The sequence below is a fragment of the Branchiostoma belcheri genome, unplaced genomic scaffold (assembly GCF_001625305.1).
Source record: "Branchiostoma belcheri isolate BF01 breed outbred unplaced genomic scaffold, Haploidv18h27 scaffold59, whole genome shotgun sequence".
Classification (NCBI taxonomy): domain Eukaryota; kingdom Metazoa; phylum Chordata; class Leptocardii; order Amphioxiformes; family Branchiostomatidae; genus Branchiostoma; species Branchiostoma belcheri.
This window is the reverse complement of record NW_017804231.1, coordinates 1,249,520-1,271,882: the sequence shown is the minus strand read 5'-3', so window position 1 is coordinate 1,271,882 and position 22,363 is coordinate 1,249,520. Positions and strand designations below refer to the sequence as shown.

The following is a 22,363-nucleotide window of genomic DNA, read 5'->3' as shown; positions in this document are numbered from 1 at the left end:
GCGTGAGTGTGTGAGAGAGTGTGAGAGCGTGAGTGTGTGAGAGTGTGAGTGAGTGTGAGTGTGTGAGAGCGTGAGTGTGTGAGAGCGTGAGAGCCTGAGAGCGTGAGAGTGTGAGAGAGTGTGAGAGTGTGCGAGCGTGAGAGCGTGAGAGAGTGTGAGAGCGTGAGTGTGTTAGAGTGTGAGTGTGAGAGCGTGAGAGTGTGCGAGTGTGAGTGAGTGTGAGAGTGTGAGAGCGTGAGTGTGTGAGAGTGTGAGAGTGAGAGAGACCGACAGAGAAAGAAAGAGAGAGGGGATAGCGAGAGACTGAGAGAGAAAGAGAGAGAGAGAGAGAGAGAGAGAGAGAGAGAGAGAGTGAGAGAGAGAGACTCAGGGATAGCAAATGAGTTTCCCAAGGGTGTAGAATCCTTCTTCCTTGGAATCACCAGTATCCCCGAACCTGAGCTGGGTGACCGGCAGGTCATTCTTGTTAGACAGGAACCCAGAATCCTCACGCCAAGTGCGGTCATTGGCATCACAGTTGCATCTACCACCATTATAGCATGTGCCTGTGGTGCGGGGAGAGAACAATATGAGAAGACTGAATTTGTTGGTGTCGAAGAAAAGTAGTATATCAGGACAGGGAAAATCAGCTCTGTAAATGCTATCTTTGAAATGTGGACACAGAGAAAATCTGCCTATTACTATAATAATACCCCAAACTGCCTATTACGTAAACTGGTTGATGCCTGATAAAAGTTACAACTAGAAAGCAAAGGAAATGCATAATGTTATGCCTTCACAATTGGTCTAGCCTAACAAACTACGAGTACTGCTCTGTCTATTGTTACTCACATTCGTATGGTAAGCTACTCTGCAAACAGAGGTTTGGGATTTGTTTTTGTTCTTTTGTGTGTGTGTGTGTGTGTGTGTGTGTGTTTAGGCTTTTTTAACAGGGTTTCTTTTTTGCACTGGAATTTTTTTGTTGTGTTGGGTGAAAAAAAATTCCAGTGCAAAAAAACCCCCGATAAAAAAAAGCCTTAAAAACACGCCCAAAATTACCCCAAACCTCTGCTTGGAGAGTAATGGTGAGCACCCACACTGCCCTGTCCTGCTACATAATGTAACCCAACACCACAGGGTTTCTGCTACAATGCTAGTTACCATGGTGACAGACGCCTAGCCCAGGTCATTGACTTGATTTGTCTGGACAAGGACGAAGAGGAAGCAAAAACAATATGTTTTCCTTCTGCGAAGGTAAACATAATTACCTGTTTGTCCACAGGCACACTTCCCACTGCCAGGACTGGCACCTCCCCAGTAGTCAGCCTGGCGACCGTCCCAAGTCACCCACCAGGCATACCATCGACCGTCCCAAAAGAATGAGTCGCAACATTCATACTGGAAAAGCGCATTTGTGCAATTATTAGCTGGATATCATGATCAGCTGTGCAATGCCATAGCATAAGTATATTTCAGTATCTCTGTTACCAGTATATTGTATAACCGCTCTTAGGCGTAACACACCAACAGGCGCAGGTACACGGCATGGCGGCAGCTAATTATACTAGTATTACACCGCACAACCTGTTAAATGTAACCTTTCTACTACTAGTGAGGATGTCCCTACTGTACTTGGTGGCAGCAAGTTCCATTCTACAAAGAGTTGTAGGGAAAAACGAGTTTGTAAATTTCTCGATCCTTGGTTCACTAACACTGGACTATATTTTCTGAGCTTATATAATTAGTAGTTATGGCACCGGCAATAGAGAGCCAGCTGTAACTAAGGAGGACAGCACCAGGCTACCGAGGCTCCACGGAACTCTATAACTCAGTACGACACGGACTCATAAATACTACAAAAGGCCAGCATGTGCCGGCATGTTGCAAAAGAAGTCATGTACAACTGCAAATTACATGTACCAGCTTTGTATTCCTGCTGTTTTCTCAGCTGAACTTCTTTTTACTAGCCCCCTTGCATTAGTTTTGGGGTCTTCCATATAAAAAAAAAAACAACCGTCATCCATAGAATGAAGTCAGTGTGGCCTACCTTGATGTGCTGTTTGCAGGAGCTTGACTGGTCCACCACAGCCCTCACTTGTTCCATGGTGTTCCAGTATGTCACGTCCTTGGAGTAGCTTCCTGGATCCTCAAACCCTTCCACACGGGTCCGAGCCTCACTGTCGTGGCCAATCAGGGTAATTGCTTGAATTGCAATGAAAAATATAGTTAGCAGGCTGCAGTATATGTGTGTGCGTGAGTGTGTATGTACACGTGTGTGTGTGTGTGTGTGTGTGTGTGTCTGTGTGTGTTTGTGTGTCACAGTGTGTCTGTGAGAGTGTGTGTGTGTGTCACTGTGTGTGTTTGTGTGAGTGTATGTGTGTGCGTCTGTGTGTGTGAGTGTGTGTGTGTGTTACTGTGCGTCGTGTCTGTGTGTGTGTCACTGTGTGTCGTGTGTGTGCGTGCGTGCGCGTGTGTGTGATGTGTGACTGTGTGTTTGTATGTGTGTGTTTGTGGTCACCACTAAACAGGGCTCGAAATCCACCTAATGTTAAATTGTCAGAGGTCTTCTAAATTTGATCTGACTTGTCAACACACTTTTCGGATATTTTTTTCTCCTAACCTGTTCCGCCCTCATGGTCACACTGAACATGCATCGGCAGGACGCCACGTCCGGGTCCGTCTGGGTCGATGACGTAGCGCATCTTGTTAACTACACCTCTTTCTGCCACTTCAGTGCAGTTGGATGGCAGGTAGTCTATTCATGAGAATACATGTGTACTGAGGTTAGATAAAAAATTGTTGTATTCTTTACATGCACTCAAAAATGATGACCCTATCATGTCCTGATTACACGAAAAGTTGAAACAGGATTTTTCTGCTGTAGTACCAAGGAAAGCCGCCAGGTAGACCAAAGTGTAATCGTTTCTTCAAGAGGTCAAGACCTAAGCTCATACCAAGTTTCATGACAATCCATCCAAACCTTCTTGAGTTATCATGCTAAACCACATATACACATGCAAAGGTGAAGGTAATAAATGAATTTGAATGTTATAATTTTGTACACAGAGAGAACTTGTTTCTTACCTGCATTGCCCTTTCCAGGTGCTCCAGGTAGACCTTGCGGACCAATAGGCCCAGTTGGCCCCCTTATCCCTTGTGGGCCAGGTGGCCCAGGTGGCCCGATAGGACCACGAGCGGCTGGCCCCATAGGCCCCCTTTTTCCTGGCGGTCCAGGCATCCCTTGTGCCCCTAAGGAAAACAAACGCAACGTTTGCAAAGCAAGTGCATAATGCTTACCTTCACATGGTCCAGCTTAACACATGGCCCAGCCTAGTCTTAGCGGTTCGTCTGTATGCTAATAAACAAAATTCTATCAATTGCTTTTGCAATTGTATTTATACTTAGTGTAATAAATGTGTGATGTAATGTATTATGTGGATTGTGTTTTTGGAATTCAAATAGATACAGACATAATTGTTTTATGATGGTGTGATACTCACGTTCTTCTAGTTCTTTTTGTCGCACCTCCATCGTGTTGAACCGGTTATCCATCACCGAAGAAAGTTCCGTCATCTGTTTGCTGACTTTGACTGCGTTAAAGAAGAGAGAGAGAGAGAAATATAAGGTTGCTGCGTTTCACAGTATCGCTACGAAATGTAATGATAGACAAAAAAAATAAACCATTCACTAGAAAGGTAGCATTTACAAAGCAAATGCATAATGTTTACTTTCACATACTGATAGTGTACTGTGTAGCCTAACAAACTTCTGCTCTGTATATTTTTATTCAAACACATTCATCTAAATTATATGGTGACCAGCCCATCAAAATCTGTCCTGCTACAAAATGTAACCCTACACCACAGGGTGCCTGTCACTTCACCTAATACCATGGTTACAGACGCCTGGTCCAGGTCATTGACTTTGTTTGTTTGGAGACGGAATAGAGGTGGAAGAAACTGAGCAAAAACAATACGTTTTCCTTTTGCGAAGGCATGCATAATACATATGCTAACCTGCAAAATATGGCAGAGAGAATGATAGGAGTATGATAATGACGCCGGCGATCTTCAACATCTTCTTGCTTAAATCCCAACATCGATATCTCTTCTTCTCTGTTGTCGCATCCGCATCGTTGGATGCACCTGTAAGAACAACAGATCATTTCTTTCGTATCCCATGCCTGGTATCCTGTCCATCGTGGTTGGGGCAGGCTGTCTTTTCCCCCGCCCAGCTCCACTGCTGAACTGACCGCCCGTTGGGAGTGTTAGGCCTGTAGGAGCTTTGCTAATAAAGTTTTTCTTACGCCAGGAGTTAATTAGCCCCACTGAATTATCTTGGTTAGCTCGACACAATATTCCCTTTGGCTGGGGGAAGCCAGAAACCCCTGACGTCGACGTTACAGAGTTAGCACCTCGGGGTCTAATTTATCACTCACACTCTGCCCGGTTTACACGGGTCAAAATATATCTGTCGGACGTCACTCGACGCGCGGCGCGAGCTGTACGACACATTTTTTAATGCGTGCAAACAGGTCGGCGCCACCGACGCGCGGTTTTTCTGTGGCGCATCTAGGATGTCTAATCATTTCGAGGTCTCATCAAGACCTACCCACCTGCCAAATATCAAGACAATCCATCAAGGCCTTCTTGAGTATCGTGTTGACATACACACACACAAACACACACACACACAAACACACGCTCGTTCCTTGATAAGTCCAATTCTTGCGTTAGTAATTACAGTAACGTAGTTTAAACGTGCCTCATGATGACTTCTACCAACAAAGATAAACTCTCAAGATACTAAGACGAGGAAATCGTTTTACCTGTTCGAGAGGGGTACATGGGGTTGGGTATATTGGCGGCGGCGTCCGCAACTGAGCTCCAATCAGTCTGAGACTGAGACTTGGGTGTCGTGCCTGCAGGAAATTTAAGATATGCTCATAGCCTTACGCCACAATGACTTGATTTTATGGATGACATCCTCTGAACACCACCAAACTAGTACGCGCGGGCGTCAGTGGCGAATAAAAAAATTTCAGCCATCAAATTGCTGCTTAACAGTGGAATTCCTTGCCCGGCCCGGTAGTTAATATGGCTCTCAATGTTGAGTCGTCCCGGGCCGGGCCGGCGGCCTGCCCGTCCTAGCCCGGGCCTCCTCTCCCCCTAACGGTAACCCTCGCGGGGTTATTTGGTGGTACATTTTGTACTCAAGATGAAGATACAGAGACACCCTACCTGCTATGTCCTCAGCCTTGGGCTGCTTCTGTCGTCCAAACATGACGCCACTTGTCAGGTCCCTGGGCAGCTGAACGACGATACCACACCAACCGGGTCTAAGCGCTTAGAAATGTACGTACGTCGCCTTCCAGTCGAAGCAAATGTCGTGAATACATATTAAGTATATTCTACAGCAAACCAGCTTGTTTTAAGAGTAGATTGGGACCCAAACTTTTTTACATATACATGCGTACATGGCAGACCGATTTCACAGATTGAAATATCTGCTTGTTTTTGAAAAAAACGTAATGCTTAAAATGAAATGTTGTTATCCTTTGATAGAAATAACATTTGTGATATTCTAAAACAATAAGTAAAATCGTATTCTACGATAAAAATCATCAGTCTGAGTAAAACTTTGATGGTGTTTTCTATTTATTATTTATAAAGCACAAAAAAAACTTGGGAGCAACAGCCTCCAGAACAATGAGTTGAGCTGCTGTATGTAAAATATACTTTACATGTGCGTATGCCACTACCTGTTATACGATAAGTAAATCTTAACACAAAAACCGAATAAATGTAGACAAAACAAACATCAAGTCTATGAACCACTCTTTGGTTTTTTAAAATATAACACATTTTCTGTTATAACTGGACTCTAAACATTTCAAAGTACTGTGAATTTGAATGAAGCGCGATGAATTTGAAATAAGGTTATAAGACTGAACTCCAAACGTGCCAATGGTCCGCTAGAGAGCGCAGTTTGTCGCACCCGAAACTGTACTCTCTAGCCGACCAACTCCCCCGGCTTGTTAACCATGTTGATTTGATTATATGGATGACATCCTCCGGGAGCCCCAAAACTGATGCGCGCGTGCGAATAAAAAAAAAGTTTTGCAAAAAAAAAAAAGTTGTTTTCATTATGAAATCTACGTGGTCATGAGGGTTGAACAAATGGGACAGAATATGGTTTGGCGAATAATCTAATCTTCAAGTTCATTTCCTTACAATTTCGTCTTTTTTCGTTTGATTTTGGCATTCTACGACATTGTATAGTTTTTACTCATTTTTTTGTAACTTACGGTATATTTTTGCTCATTTTGCAACTGTTTTGTACGATTTACAGTATGGTTGAAAACTTTTTTTTGGAAACGGCCGAAAATTCATGCGCGCGCGGATGTCATCCATATAATCAAATCAACATGGCCTAATTCTCTATATTTGGCCAATTTCTTCTCTTTTCAGCCGACTTCCGAAGCCTGGTAGAGGCTAGTCTCACCTCCTGGCATATTTCTGGCTTGATCGGCTATTGAATTTTAAATTTAGTATTTTGTAGGGCTTTCGTTTACGTCTTTGTCGGTTCTCTGAGCTGGAGGAAACAGACCTGACCGTTACTCAGTCCCGCACAGATCCTCCCTGTGTCCGTGATGGCCACCGCTAGTGGCGCATGCTCAAACGTGAACTGGCGGAGTAAGTTGTACTCCCCTGACGGAAGGACGGACCACACCCTCAGCGTCCTGTCTGCCGACCCTGACACAACCTTCCCGCCGTCTGACGTCACCGCCACACACGTCACTTCCTGTAAACACCGACGTAACTTCCAGCTGGGGACTTGCAAGCGATGCTTCGCGTCACCCGTTACGTAATCCAAAACCGTTAACTTGTTCTGTGCGTCTCCCGTGACAACCAAAGGTCCCACGAGAGACGGGTTTGGGACGACTGCAGAGAAATGGCACCACGTTCCTGAACGCCTCGCCGTGTTGTCGTCCCTCTTTGCGCTCACGCACTCCCCTGTGTTGAAATCCCAGATGCCCAGAAAGCTACCGCTGTGGCTACACATTATTTCCCGTCCATCAGATGTAAAGCCAACGCAGTTGACGCCGTAGTAGTCAGAAGGGTACTCCCTGACCAGCTCGAAGGTGTTCGCGTCGTAAGCCCGGAGTTTGTTGTCCACGGAGCCCGTGACGAAGTGGCATCCGTTCGGAGCGGCTGCAATCCTGAGAGCGGGCGGACAATCGCGTGGCAGGAACATGAGGTGTAGCGGTTGGTACGACGACGCTGACACAAACCACAGCTTGATGGTTCTGTCCAGGGATGCGCTGAGAACCAGCCGCGTGTTCGGGACGCTGAGGATCGTCTGACGTCCCCCTCCGTCCGTCGTGACGACGTCGGTGACGACAGCGTCGTGCGCCTCCCAGCAGTCCCGCCTTCTCCGCTCGCGCACGTCCCACACCGCCAGGGTGCCGCCGCCGCTCCCGGAGACCGCCAGGTGCCGGGACAGGTTACAGAACGACGTGATCTGTCCCAGAGCCGCGCCGAGAACCTCGAATCTATCCTTCACATAGCGGACGACGTCGGCACCCTGGTCGGTGTGCCACATCTTGACGGCTCCCTGCACGTCGCCTGTCAAGAAGACCGCGTGTCCTTCCGCGCCTGTTTCTAAGACAGTGATCGCGCTGGTCTGCTTCTTTAACTCGGAACGCGCCACCACTTCTTTTTGCGTCACATAATGCGTGACATCCTGCCTGCTACTTGAAAAGTTCAGAGCTGTTATGGTCCCGGCGGTAGAGGCTGAAACCAGCGTCTTTCCATCGCAGCTCACCGCCAGGGCTGTCAGCACTGAGTCGCTCGGATGGCCGCAGTTCCCGAAGGACTGTCGCCCCGTTTTGTCCCACTGTCGAAACCGTTCGTCTTCGGGACAACCACTCACAATCTTCTCCTCATTGGAGAGCATCACCGCCGGGTAGGAGAGCCACCTTGCGCCCGGACCACGCACTGCAGTCCGCTTGATCTGATCGTCTGCAGTTAGCCCATCCCACCTGCATGCTACATTGTCCCTGGCACATGCCACGATAGACTGTTTACAGAAGACCACCGACATGATGCCATAGCTGACGTGGACAAGCTTCCGAACGCACCTGCCCTTCTTGGCGTTCCACAACAAGACAAGGTTGTCCCAACCCCCAGAAACGACCAATCTGGAATCCTGAGAGATGGCGACGCACTGGACCGCCCCTACATGGCCGCGTAGGACGCACCTCTCGAACAGGTAGGACGGCTGCACCGATCTAAAGATGTCGCTAGAGGTCTCTGTGTCTTGACTCACGTCCCAGATCTTGACCTTTCTGTCCTTAGATCCCGACACCACCATGCTCTCATCCTCTGATACTGCTAAGGCGCGAATCGACCTTGAATGCGCGTTCCTGACCACGGCTTCCGTCTCTCCGGTGTTGTGATTCCACAGCTTCAGCTCACCAGACCGCGAGCCGGACACTGCTAACCTCCCTGCTTTTGTCATGGCAACAGCGTAGACCGGACTATCGTGTCCCGGGAGGGGTTCAACGTCCTGTGGAGCGTTCTCAAGTTTCCAGATTCTACATGAAGCGTCCACAGACCCGGACAAGAGCATCCTTCCCTTGTCAGTGTCTACCACTGTTATCGCCTTTATTCCGTCTCCGTGGCCTCTGAACGTGCAGACCGGATCCCCCTCCCGAAGTTTCCATATCCTGATAGTGGTATCGTCCATCCCACCGCCTGACACCAGTGTAGCGCCGTCTGGCGTGATGGCGACGGCGGCGACCATGTCCGTGTGGCCGACCAACTTGTGTAGCAAGTCTCGCTTCTCCACGTCCCACACGCCCACCTTCCTGTCGCCTGACGCCGAGACCAGGAACCTGTCGTCCGTTGTCATGGCAACGTCGCACACCGCTCTCTCGTGCCCCTCCAGGCAGTGCGACTGCAGGCTGTCCAGGTCCCACAGTCTGACGGTGTGGTCCTCCGAACACGTGGCCACCATGCTGTTGTTCTGATGGAAGGCGCACACTCCGTTCACCTCCCCAGTGTGGCCCACTAGGGTCGACACGCACAGCCACGTGTTCGGGCCAGGTAGGCCTCTGGCGTCATCACTTTCTGTTGGTGACGTCGACAAAAGCTGGGGTCTTGGCATGGCTTCGATCTCAAAGTTCTTGTTTGTGGGCCAGATTATGGAGGTTATAGGTGTCAAAGGACTGCCCGAAAGCAGCACATTCGACGCCTGAGATTCTGGTAAGGCGTCTAGCTTCCACACCTTTACGGTTTGGTCGCTGGACACGGACGCCAGAGTGGTGCCGTCCTCTAGAAAAGCAACTCCGTTGACGCTACCCTTGTGCCCCTCCAGCGTGCAGAGCAAGATCAGCCCATCCACGTCCCAGATCTTCACGGTGGAATCCCTCGATCCAGACGCTAGGATCGCGTCGTCCTTCCTCATCGCCAAAGCGGATACGTCGCTATGGTGACCGTGTAGGACGCTGACATCCCTGCAAGATTCCATGTCCCACACTCTGACCGTGCTGTCGGCAAACCCCATGAAGACCCTCTTAGGCCCCGGTGCATTCGTCACGACAATGCAAAGAACTGCCTCCAGATGCCTGCTGTAGGTTTTGATGGTGGGTCCGCCGGGGGCAGTCAGGCACTGTCGACGAGGATGCAACGAAACCCGAGATCTTTCTTCAATGTCTGTAAGAAGCTGGATGACGTCTTTGTCTGTGGATTCCGCCAACCTGCCAAGAAGTTGCGCACCGAATTGATTCTTGTCCTCACACAGGACGCGACCGGGTAGGGTAAGAGCCTCGTGCACTTGGGCAGCGGATTCGGGTAATTCAAGCGCAGTGTCCTGGAATTCTGACAGAAGAGCGAAGAAATTCGTGCGTTCCAGTTTGGCTTTCAGCCAGGAGTAGTTCACAAGCATCTTCATCAGTCCGTCTGTAATTCTGGCTCGTTTGAAGTGATACAAGATGTGTTCAAAGAAGTAACCATCGTCCAAGGAGTCCTCCCAATTGCAACTTCCCAACTTCGCTCTGTACGACTCAATCAGATGTCTGTGCACCGAAGATTCGTCCTCGCCGAGCTTTCTTCTCGCAAAGTCTCGCACAATCTCGTGCAGACGATAGGTAGAAGGTTTCCGCCTTCACACAGACGAGGAAAGACTTCCAGCACTCTTTTGAGATTCAACTTCTGAAGATTTGGGTCCTCTGTGCGCCATAACAATGTCAGTGTGTCCATGGGGATATCAACATTCTCGGCAAAGATTCCACAAAGAAGGAAACGTCGTTGCAAGTTTGGCGTCAACGCGTTTAGGCTAACGTCAAACCATTTCAGTGCGTTGCTAACATTGCTGTTTTTCAGCGCTCTTGCTGTGCTTCTCCAATCGTTCTCATCCTCGGGGCTTTCGATGGTGGCAGCTACCACAGAAATCGCCAGGGGGAGCCCGCCGCACGCCTGCAGGATGACGTCAACCATCACCCTCCTCTCGTCGAACGGATCCAGAGCGTAGCTCAGTCCGACTTTCTTGAGAAGCAGCGCTTCCGACTCGCGCTTATCAAACGTCTTCAGGTTATGCACCTGGGACACCTGCAATGCGCGGAACACCTGCGCGTCACGCGATGTGACAAGCACCTGGCACGTGCCCGTCAACGCGTCGATAACGTCTTTGGCACGGTCGACATTCGTGACGTCGTCCAAGACGATGACGTAGTCCTTGTCGCGTGTGGTGACGTAGAACGCTGATGACGTCGCTGAGTTCTGTGTAGGGGAGGAAACTGCTGGTCATGTCGGCAAACAAGTCGGCCAGCTGTTCCAGCACACGGTTGTCTTTGTCTTCCGTTATCCAGAACACCTGAAGAAAGAAAACATTACTTAAAAGCTAGTAATTTCTACAAGGAACGCGTCTTTCCTCCTACAATCTGTCAATGGTAGAAAGTCAATGGAAGATGTCTTACATTTGCAGCTAACTTTTCTCCCTGTCAACTTTTCAGCTTGAGAATAGATTCCATCACCATTCATAATGCCCAAGAAGGTTTAAATATACTTAAACCTCCTTGCTGTGCATGTGCCAAATAGGCAAAATGAAAATAACAGCAATCCGAAACGACCGAAATGAACGGGCACGGCCCATATAGCTTATAGAAGCTCTCAAACTGTACTCTCACCTGTCTCCGGTCCCCCTGAGTAAGTACCTGAGCCGCCATGGCCGCCAGGACGGTCTTCCCGCTGCCGCCCACCCCCCAGATCCCAACAACGTTCTGTCCCCGGGCACGGGCCGCCAGTGTCGGCGGGAGGAGCGCTCGGGACTCCCGCACCATCCCGACCACAGCACGGACGTCGGCGGCCCTGGGCGTCAGAACTGTCGGGAGCTTCGGGAACGTTGTCGTGCGGCCTCTTGAAATAGAAGAGTCTGGAAACGAAAAAGGGGTAACAGGTAGACGTGTTGAATATAAAATAGAGTAGATTCATTCCTCAAGCTAACCGACATCTATCAAACTCCAGTTGTCCTTCAGTAAGACATCTAGAGTGTTTCTAGACGTGTTTCTTTAATTTGGTTACGCCAACATACATACTTTTGGGGTCACTCTACACATCGTTTTGCACTACACGGGTAGAAAGAAGAAGAAATTCAAAAAACACCGAATTTACGTGATAAATAAATCGCAATAAAAAGCGGTGATAATCTTTTAAAAATCCTAAATCGTCAAAATTAACTAATCATTTGAATCAGGTTACAAGCACGATTGGCATTCTAGTACATTGAATAACGACATGGATCCATGGATGTTTATAAACTAAACGTTCTATGAATGACAATAACCTTTCATCTTTTCGGTGATCCTGTCACGAAGTCGCTCCCAGAAGTCGGCATCGCCTGCGCGGTGGATCATTGGATCGAACGGCTTCAGAGTCTGCGGAACTTCGCAGTCGCTTAGAACGATGGGAACGAGTCTGTGACCGGACGATAGGGCTTGGTCAAGCTCCCACATACACGCGCCGTTTTTCACATAACTCCGGGACAGCAGTATGATAATCTTGTCACAGTTTCTGGCTATCTCGGAATAAGCGTCAAGTTTGGACACGCCTGGCTCAAAATCCCTGTCTTTGAGGAAAAGTCGGACGACATTGTCGTTTCTTTCTACGTTGGGAACGAGATGCTTGAGTGCCCAATCCTTGTCGTGGTCGCCGTAGGATACAAGGGCGAAACAGGTGGTCTCTGGGACCTCGCCACCTGATGCTGAAATAAACAAGCAAACAAACAAACAAAACAATAATCATTTTATTGAAGGTAACAGATAAATAAAACAACAAGTGACAGAAGATAATATTAGTGGAATGAGTACACTTTTCATCTTTATTGCATTCGTCGTCATACGTTGCTTAGTAACTGTGACGCACTGTCTTCCTTGGTATGCATTGGCATGTCCTTTTTTTATCTTCGTTTGTTAGCAAAGGAGGAAAGAGAAAAACCGTCTGTTACTTCTGTTTCCCCCTTTAACACCCTCGCACCTGACAGCCAAGTTTTCCTTCCACATGTACACCTGGTATCCTGACCCTGTGCACTGTGCCAAGGTAACGCTCCCTTGCTGGGAGAGACAAGCACTACACCATCGCGAGAACGCTCCTTGTGACATGCCAAACAACAAACAAACGATACTCTATTCAGACCTGTTTTTGCTGTGGATAAACAGGACGCCTTGGATCAACACACGTCCTGTTTGAAATCTCGGCACCGACATGACCGCACGCGGATGCAAAGGAATCAGGGGGTGGGTGTTTTTTAATTGGTAACAGATTAAGGTAAGGCGATAGCTCAGGGGATTTGGCATGAGAAGCCTTTTCTTTCCATGGGGCCCAAGAATCGGGACAGTAGCTACAGTTGGTCGTAGATTTCCTTCCAATAAACCCCCCTGGCCCGTATGGTAGGAAATATCACATGGCATAAAACAAAAATCTCTTTATAAATTTAAAAAGAATCTTTGCAGGGCTTCTTATTCTGTAGTAGGCCTAGAAGAGACAGATTCATATACCGGTGATCAGTACCACAACACTTGCAGCCCCTTGACAATTCTCAGAGTTCAGTGACCTGAAAGACGGCCGATTCACTGGCGTCTACGAAATACTGAAACCACTGTGTACTGGAACGTTGTCCCTATTAAAATCTAATACTTTACGACCGCCTTGCGTCACGGGCGTAGCAATACGTTCACGCGATTGAAAGGTCTAGCCTATTTTTTGCAAGAAAACCCTTCGCCTTCAGACCACATACATACACCACTGGGAAAGGGATCACATCAATCACCTACTGCCAAATACCAGAGTAAAAGGTAAAACATATGGCGTGAGCGTATTGAAAAGTCTAGCCTGGGTGCCTGACTGTTTCCAGGGCCTGCACAGTTCCCCGGCTCCAAGGCCAACATTCCCCCAGACATGCCCACAAGGAAAGTATATGGGTCTTGCATTCAGGCTAGGAAAGAAAGTCCTGAGACAGCAGACGACATAACGGTACCAACCTGTGGGACCCATATCCTCCATGTGGTCGGCTTTACCTGCAACCAAACTTTGCAAAGCCCACCAAGAAATCTTCAAGACGGGAGACGGGTCCTTCCACTGACAGTTGCCAGCAACGTCTGGTAAGAATCTTTCGAGAAGAAGACAGGCATGCTAGTACTGGTGTTTGAACCGCCTGCAAACTGAAGTTTGTTTGAAGGAAGGAAAACCCCCGAAGGAGCTGCCAAGGTCACACGTAGCCTCGTATCGTCTGTTCTGAGGTGGGGTCATGGCTCTCTAAGGGGGTTTCGGGCCAACTGTATCCATAAATACCAAAACAGAGCCACATTAAAATCAACAACCTGATTGGTTTGATGATATGGTTAGTTAATGAGCCGTGGTCTTTCTTTAGATGTACATGTAATAGTTTAGAATATTTAAAGGGTGAAACCACTTGATTGTTTTTATACGTTACCTTGTGCATTTGAACTTGAAGTGGGGGTCGTCACAAGAGTGATTCCATATGTTGGAGACGGCAAGATCAGATTACTAGTATACAGTAGTTAACTCTTTGGCTGCCTTATGTCTTGCTGGGTGTGAGGGGTGCAGGCTTCCTTTGCTGTATTAGATTAGGCCATGTTGATTTGATTACTAGTATATGGATGACATCCGCTAGCCTGGGTTCCAGACCCATAGCACACTGGACACAAAATATCTCAGTGAGCCTGGCTCACTGAGATATTTTGTGTTCAGTGTGCTATGGGTCTGGAACCCAGGCTAGACATCCGCAAACACATTAATTTTTGTCCGTTTCCCAAAAAGTTTTAGACCATACTGTAAATTGTACAAAGCATCTGCAAAATGAGCAAATATATGCCGCATATTGCAAAAAAAATATATCCATTGGAAAACGATACAAATGTCGTGAAAGGAAAAGAAGCTTAATGTGAAGAAATGAAAATGAAGGGTCTATCATACACCATACCATATTAAGGTTCAACCTTCATGACCACTTAGATTTCATAATGAAGGCAACTTTTTTTTTCCAAACTTTTTGCACGCTAGCGCACTCGCATCAGTTTTGGGGTTCCCAGAGGATGTCATTCACATAGTCAAATCAACATGGCCTAAGTACATGTGTATTAAACAAAATACAGTACAAGGTATGTTTTAATGGTTTATTTGTTTCTTTGTATTATCAAGGAGGTTAAAAATCAAGTTTAGATTTCACCCCCTTGGTTTTATCAAGATCTCCATTACTGTTTACATATACAAATGTAAAGTGTGCAGTCAAGCCAACAGAGAGAAGTATCTTTCTGGGGTGTATTGAATTTATCAACGCAAATACATGTATCCCCATTCACAAACATCTTCTATATGTTGTTTGATAGTAGTTTGTAGTAAGGATTGTAAGATAGTTTGGTTTTATAGTATTGTTGTCTTACTGCCACACATTGTACCATGTACGATTGTCGAGCAATAAAGTTCGTTAATTTGTAATCTCACACATATCAACTGTTCCTGTTCTGTTTTAAATCCTCCATTATCTGAACAGGTCCCTTGAAGCCATTAGTCTGAATCACGGACAACTCTCGAATGTACTCCTCCGGAAGTCCATGTTGTGTAGCACCTCCTAGCAGAACTTCCATGTACTGCGGGGAGGGAGGCTTGGGTTGACTGGTGTCTATGATTTGGTAGGATCTACAGGTGAGATGTTCCCCTGATGAGGTTTCCACAGACAGTTCCACCGGCCTGTACACACCTTGATCATTGCCTTTCACACCCTCTTGTCTGGAAGAGAGAAAACAAACAAAAAGCCTGTGAGAGTGAGACATGCAACAAATGCCACTTGTCAAATGTTGACAATCCAAACAAATACTTGACAGAGAAATTGTGCAAAACAAAATTTGTTCGTCACATTTTAGATAAAAATGTCAATCTTGAGGTGAAGTTAGTATGATGATTGTTGAAATAAATAGCATTACAATGCAACATTGCTATGGCTTGCTTTTTCAACTGAGCACATTTGTTCCGGCCAAACTCTTCTCAAAAGGGCATTGGGTTTGATATGCAGCAGGAAGAAGGTTAACTTCTGCATGTAGAAGAACCAAGGAGCTTAGAATGATTCTATATGCAGAAGTCTTCTTCCTGCTGCATAAATTGGGTTCTTCATTAATTTTACAAATATCAGACAAGAAAGTGTTTCACCTGTTGAGGGCTTCCAGGTTCTTTACGCTGATCTGCCAGACCACGCCCCACAGGGTGTGGCCAGGGGTGTGGTCGAGGGTGGCCACGCCTCCTCCCCACCGGCTCCAGGAACCATAGAAACCCAGCCGGTAGTCCTGGAAAGGTAATGAGGGGCTGCTTTTACAGCGATATTTGTCTTCGTCAGAAGGGTATAAAATCAGTCTGCTTTAGTGTGGGAGACTGTGGATTTTAATGGCATAACTTTTGAAGGCATGGATCAGTGTTCATGGTTTTTGGCAGGCAGGTTACCGTTGCATTGACAAAGGTCAAGTGCAAAAATGGGCTTTGTGGGGGGTCCCTGCGTCACTGCAGCAGACCTTTCTGGTTTATCATTTGTTAGCAAAATAACTCGAGTATATATAAACGGATGATTTTTGGTAGGCAAATTACCAAATTGTAGAGACTAGGGTTAAGTTCCAAAATGGGCTTCATGGGGGTCCCTATGTCACTGCAGCGGCCCTTTTGTGTTTGTTAGTTTGTTTGTCAGTAGTTCAAGTTTTGGAAGAGCAGTCGCCTGGATTTTTGTATAGTGAATAGGTTTTGGGTCATAGATATTGAGGCGTAAGTTTGGACCCCCTAGTGGCTTGCGGGGAAGTACAATGAGCCTTTTTGTGTGAAAATTTGGAAGGGCATGCACAGTTTATCTCAGCCTTGCTTTCATCTAGGTTAATGACCTTCTGGCCAAGACAGATCAGCTCTAATGACCCTCAGGGTCCCAGGGATGATGGTATCAAATAACATTGCTATGGTAACCAAAATGGTGCCTGGGAAACTGTCTTAGCGCGTATGTATAAAACATGATAATATATCATATGATGAAATATAACGTTACCCACCTTTACTTTTCCAATAGCCTTAAACTGGGCAGTTGGAGAGTTGATCTGTATCCTTTCCTTCAGCAGGTTACTACCATACCCAAAATACAGAAATGTATCTTTACCAGCCATAATACATCGTACAAAATTTCGCATATATTATTTTTGTACGTCCACTTTGGTTGCCGTGTTAGCAGTCGAACCGCAGACCGCTATGCGCATCGGTTCTGCGCAGCTCTCTCTAAGATCTCGTTTAAATCTCGCGCTTCTTTTCCAAGGTAATGTGATCCGCGAGAATCCGCGAGAGTTTGCTACTGTTTACTGTTTCGCTTGTAACTCCGCTTTGCGTAAGTGTTTCCTTGTCATACGTTAATGTGACATGTAAGAAGGGCCGGCGTCACGCTCAAGGTCGTAGATGTACATTACCGGTGGTGTTTGTTGGAGAAACGAGGTTTCAAAGTTGACCGTGTATGATGGAGATGATTCCACTCGAGACAGGTACCCTTTAGTTTTTTTGGGGGCAAACCCGTTTGCCCTATTTCATCGTCGATTTGGTGTATTGTTTAATAAAGTATAGACCCTCCTTCATCTATCGTGTGTTGTTTCTTTTGGGATCCTGTAGTTGTTAAAATATAGTAACCGATAGTAAGTTGAGCTCATTCAGTCGAATTCTCAACGATTTTTGTTCGAATCTCAAGCTTTTGCAACTAGTTCTAACCAATACACCTGTAATGTAAGATGTGGCTGAAATATAATTATGTTGGCTTGACACCTGTGTACTTAGTTTTGAAATTGCACAATGTGTATTGCAGCTCGACCTTGAGAAAAGTGTAATTTCTTTACAGTTTTTTTGCCTTTAAAAATGTTCAGTTAAAAGATATATAGAACAAAAAAGAAAGTGAAAGAATATTGACCAAATAGTAAGCTTCAAAACGATACCCACTTTACGGATGAAAACAGAAGAGAAGGAATTTGGGCATGAACAAATACAACAACAGGTTGATTTTTCATGACCTAATTTTTGAAGGAGAAATCGGACACTATGACCTGTTACTGTAAATATACAAACATCGGGAAGATGTACTGACATTGGTATAGTTGCACATGAATCCCACTTTCTCTAGCGTCTTCATGATATAAGTCTGACTTGGAATGGGTTTCAGAAAGTCTGTTTGTGATGAAAAAACTTGATTCCTTCTTTTTATGAACTTTCGCAAACAGCGGTTGAAAGTTGCAACATTGTTGGCGGCGCGAAAAATGGAACGCGCTGCCTAGGTTCCATGGATCGAACGCAGGAGTTCGAAACCGATTGACTTCAAATTTGACGATTTTTGAATGGTCAGAACCTTGTATTAAATTCCTCTTTTTGTATATAATTGAATGTTATCATATCACTTATTATATTGGGCTGTTCCAAAAAATAAAAATTTAGGGGGGGGTGGAAGAGGTCGGATTTTACTTAAGGGGGTTAGTGGGTGTGGATTTTGGATTGAGAGGGGTTCACCCTGGATTTGGATGAAATTATAGGGGGTCAAGTCGTTTGGATAACATTTTTAAGGGGTCAAGGCACCTGGATATGGATGAAATGAAAGGGGGTCAAGGTATTCGGATAGTAATGAAAGGGGGGTCAGAAAATAGAAAATCCAAGCTCTTCCACCCCCCCTCTGCCTTTATTTTTTGGAACAGCCCATTGCATGTGGTAGCCACATTCATACAGTTTCTCATACCAAGAAACGAATTTTATGACAAATACGCGAAATGTATCAAAATGTAGCGGAGACTCAGGATGGTGTGTGTCAGTAGCTTACAACTGGGCTAAATTTGACCACCGCGATGTGCGCATCGTCACAGTTTTTTTGGGGGCAAACCCGTTTGCCATAAAATTTGCCAGGGGTCATTGGTATCAATGTAAAGGTAAAGAAGTGGGCTATCACACTGTGGTATTAGCTAACGGGATCCAGTTAAATAGTGAAAAAGACAAGCACAAATAAAATGACCAAAAATTGCTAATTTTTGGAAGGCCGTAGCGCTCGCTGTCATTTTGCAATACAAGAAATATCTACATGGTTGTACTGGGCAAATCCTGTAGATGTGAAAAAATGTAAACATTGTGTAGGTCTGAGGTCTTTTTGCTGCACTATTGGCAGTTGTTTACACCCATGCAACGGGGTCAAATCGTGACCCGGCAAACGCCGTATCTTAGAGAATAACGCGTTCTACGGTGACCTGCGGTTCGACTGTTAGCTACCGTGTAAAAATACACCGTGACCTCCGACCCGTGACGTATGGCACTCGTTCCCAGCGTATGAATTGCACTATGCTTTGGGAACGAGATCACACAGATCACGAAACTGGCAATTTGCCGGTACGTCGAGTTAGTGGCTGGACCACGGAAAAGTTAGCTCGGCGTAGTTTATAAAAAATACGATGGGAGGCGCAAAGGCTAGGGATTTACAGTAGTGCGTTAACAAACAAACAATTGAGTCTAGGCGTGGCGGGGCGTGCCCGCTAATTTCATGGTGTGAAATCTGGATTATTATTAACATGTGCGCGGCGCTACCTCGCCCCGGCTATCGTGATAAGTGTCCGGTAAGAACTGGTCGTAACCAGTTATCAGTAAAAAAAAGTTGCTAAAACAATTGGTATTATTGGGAAAATCAAAGGCATCACTGGTTACGACACACGTCTTTATTTCGAACTGAAAATATTAAATATCCATCAATAAATTACAAATTAGTATGTTCACATTTAAATTCCTTTCCAATAATCTCCCTAATAATATATTTGATAACCTCCTAACCCCCAATTCACTCGTACATAGCTATACCACCAGGCAAAGAAATCAACTCCATATTCCACTTTTTCGCCCGCATTTCATTAGCACAGTCCTTAGTAAAATACAAATGTGTCACAATATGGGACAGTCTTTATTCAATCAATGCCTTCATTTCTGCTGTTTAAGAGTACGCTGAAAAATTATCTCAGAAATCATCCTAGTCACCTATAGTCACCTTGAATTACCTATTTCACCAAATCCGAATGTACAATATTGCCATCGTTCTTTAAATTTGTAATATCACCATTTAATTTTGTTATGGGAAATGAGTTTACTTGATGCTATGTTTCATATGTTGTTTATTTACCCTTATTATTATTATTGTTATTATCATTATTATGCTTTTAATTGTTTTGGAGGAGGACAAGAATAAGCCATAAGGCTTCTTCCTCCTCCAGCACATCCATTCTGTTTAGGTTAATCACTACTAGCTATATTCTGCTTCGTTCGATTTTTATATTTACTTTCTGTATTGTTTTGTATTTTATAAGCATGTGCAAATAAAAAATAAACAAAAAAACTTGATAAACCATATAGGCGTCCTTTCTATGCTTTGGGTTATGTTTTTTTCTTCGATTTGTGTTTGGTCAGTCGCCCCCCACTGGATCCGCGGACTTGTCCCTTGAAGCCATTAGTCTGAATCTCTGACATCTCCCCAATGTAAGTACTCCTCAGGAAGTCCGTGTTGTCTAGCGCCTCCTAGCAGAACCTCCATGTACTGCGGGGAGGGAGGCTTGGGTTGACTGGTGTCTATGATTTGGTAGGATCTACAGGTGAGATGTTCACCTGCTGAGGTTTCCACAGACAGTTCTACCGGCCTGTACTTGCCTTGATCGTTGCCTTTCACACCTTCTTGTCTGGAAGATAGAAAAGAAACAAAAAAGCCTGAGACATGTAACAAATGCCACTTGTCAATACGTCGACAATCCAAACAAATATATCTTGACAGAGAAATTGTGCAGAACAAAATTTGTTTGTCACATTTTAGATAGACAGGTAAATCAGCCAAACTTGAGTTGGAGTATGATGATTGTTGAAATACACATGTAAATAGCAGTACAATGCAGCTTTGCTATGGCTTGCTTTTTCAACCAAGCACACTGCCCAACTCTTCTCAAAAAGGGCACTGGGTTCTTCCAAGCAGCAGGACGAACGTTAGTCTTCTGTATGTAGAAGAACCAAGGAGCTTTTAAGAAGTTAGACATCAATAATTCTATATGCAGAAGATTAACCTTCCTCCTGCTGCATAAATTGGGTTTTTCATTTACAGATATCACACAAGAAAATGTTTCACCTGTTGAGGGCTTCCAGGTTCTTTACGCTGATCTGCCAGACCACGCCCCACAGGGTGTGGCCAGGGGTGTGGTCGATGGTGGCCACGCCTCCTCCCCACCGGATCGAGGAGCCATAGAAACCCAGTCGGTAGTCCTGGAAAGGCAAGGAGGGTCTGCTTTTACAGAGATGTCATGTTTACCTTCGTCTGCCTGCTCCGAGCTACCTAGGTCATGATGCGATTTGGAGAAATTCACCGTATCATGCGCATGTCGATTTTGGCCAACTCAGCGCGCAAACGCGCAAGTCGCCATATGTGTTCGATTTTGTCCACCGTGTGAGAGTGGAAACGCGCAGATCCGAGATCGCCATATTAAGGGCGGCGCATCATCGGGAGCCTGGCGCATGCCATCATTTGAAGACGCAAACGCGCAGATCGCGATAGTGTGCGAAACTCTCCAACCAAGAGCCGGAACGCGCATGACCTGCGGCGCCATTGCCTGAAGTCGGCCAGCCGCTGAGACGGATGGTCTTACAACATATACAACAGATTAAAAACTACATGGCATCATGAAGTATATAGTAACCTACTTGGTCTTTGTAAGAATGTTTGTTTCTGTGTATTTTTAAACCTGGTTTGCACGAGCAGAGCACCGACCAGAGCGGTAAAAAAGCAAACAAACAAACAAACAAACAATATAGTAGACTCAGTGTTCCTCGGCCACAGACACTTCATAGACATATCCTTCTGGTAACTTTTGCTTAAAAGGACATTTGGTAATTGTAGAAATGTTTGTGCAGTATTTTTTCAGATGGAAGGTGGTTATACCAGCTATACGGATACAGATACTAGGAGATACAGATACAAATAACATTGCTATGGTAACCAAAATGGTGCCTGGGAAACAGTCTTAGCGGCCAGACTTCCCTATGTATATAAAACAACGTTAACGGGCCCGTTATGATGATATGAAATATGACGATGGAAGTGGGATTTTTTTTACCTCCATGATATAACGTTAAGCGTTAATGTTACCCACCTGTACTTTTCCAATAGCCTTAAACTGGGCAGTTGGAGAGTTGATCTGTATCCTTTCCTTCAGCAGGTTACTACCATACCCAAAATACAGAAATGTACCTTTACCAGCCATCATGTATCGTACAAAACTTCGCAGATGTTATTTTTGTGCGTCGGACTTTTAGATATATTATTTGCAATGGAGTTGTCTGTTTTAATCTTGGGAACGAGAGTTGCCCTGAGAACGAGAACATATGACCTTTAAACTTTTAGACACCTGGGAACGAGATTTTGGCGCATGCGTTCTTCCCGTGCCGCCATTTCCGGTCAGGCTACCGGTATCTATACTTCCAAGGAAAAGGCCGACTTTCACTTTCCGTCTCTCAAGAAAATCAGCGCCAGAACGGGAGAGAAGGAGGCGGTTCTGCAGCTACAGGCGGATGTAAGGCAGAGGTCTGCCGTGCAGACATGGAGGCGGAGTTCCGGGAGATCGACAAAACCGGCGCGTGGGGGCAGGTTTATCAGGTGAGCCAGCTCTCCTCAGCTCAGGAGGATTTTTGGTCAAGCCGCTCTCCGGCTGACCAGTCCGTGGGTGGACAGTCTCCGGCCGGCTTCTTTAGGCCGTTGCTGGACCCTGCGTCATCATCTGTCGGGTTTCTCAGCAAGTTTATGATAAAGA

General features: G+C 45.9%; 1 protein-coding gene and 2 pseudogenes across 1 annotated transcript; all 3 read right to left on the bottom strand.

Moving 5' to 3' along the window:
- Nucleotides 1-345: 345 nt before the first annotated feature.
- LOC109482021 (neurexin-4-like) lies at nt 346-4,839 on the bottom strand. The gene is made up of 8 exons (XM_019784659.1): nt 4,808-4,839; nt 3,996-4,124; nt 3,480-3,569; nt 3,064-3,228; nt 2,600-2,734; nt 2,027-2,181; nt 1,248-1,377; nt 346-545 (listed from the first exon to the last, which is right to left on the bottom strand). Exons 1-8 carry the CDS (start codon nt 4,824-4,826, stop codon nt 367-369), a joined length of 1,002 nt encoding a protein of 333 aa, XP_019640218.1. The 5' UTR covers nt 4,827-4,839; the 3' UTR covers nt 346-366.
- Nucleotides 4,840-6,531: 1,692 nt separating this feature from the next.
- LOC109481969 lies at nt 6,532-13,541 on the bottom strand (annotated as a pseudogene).
- Nucleotides 13,542-14,712: 1,171 nt separating this feature from the next.
- On the bottom strand, nt 14,713-22,207 carry LOC109481968 (annotated as a pseudogene).
- Nucleotides 22,208-22,363: the final 156 nt, after the last annotated feature.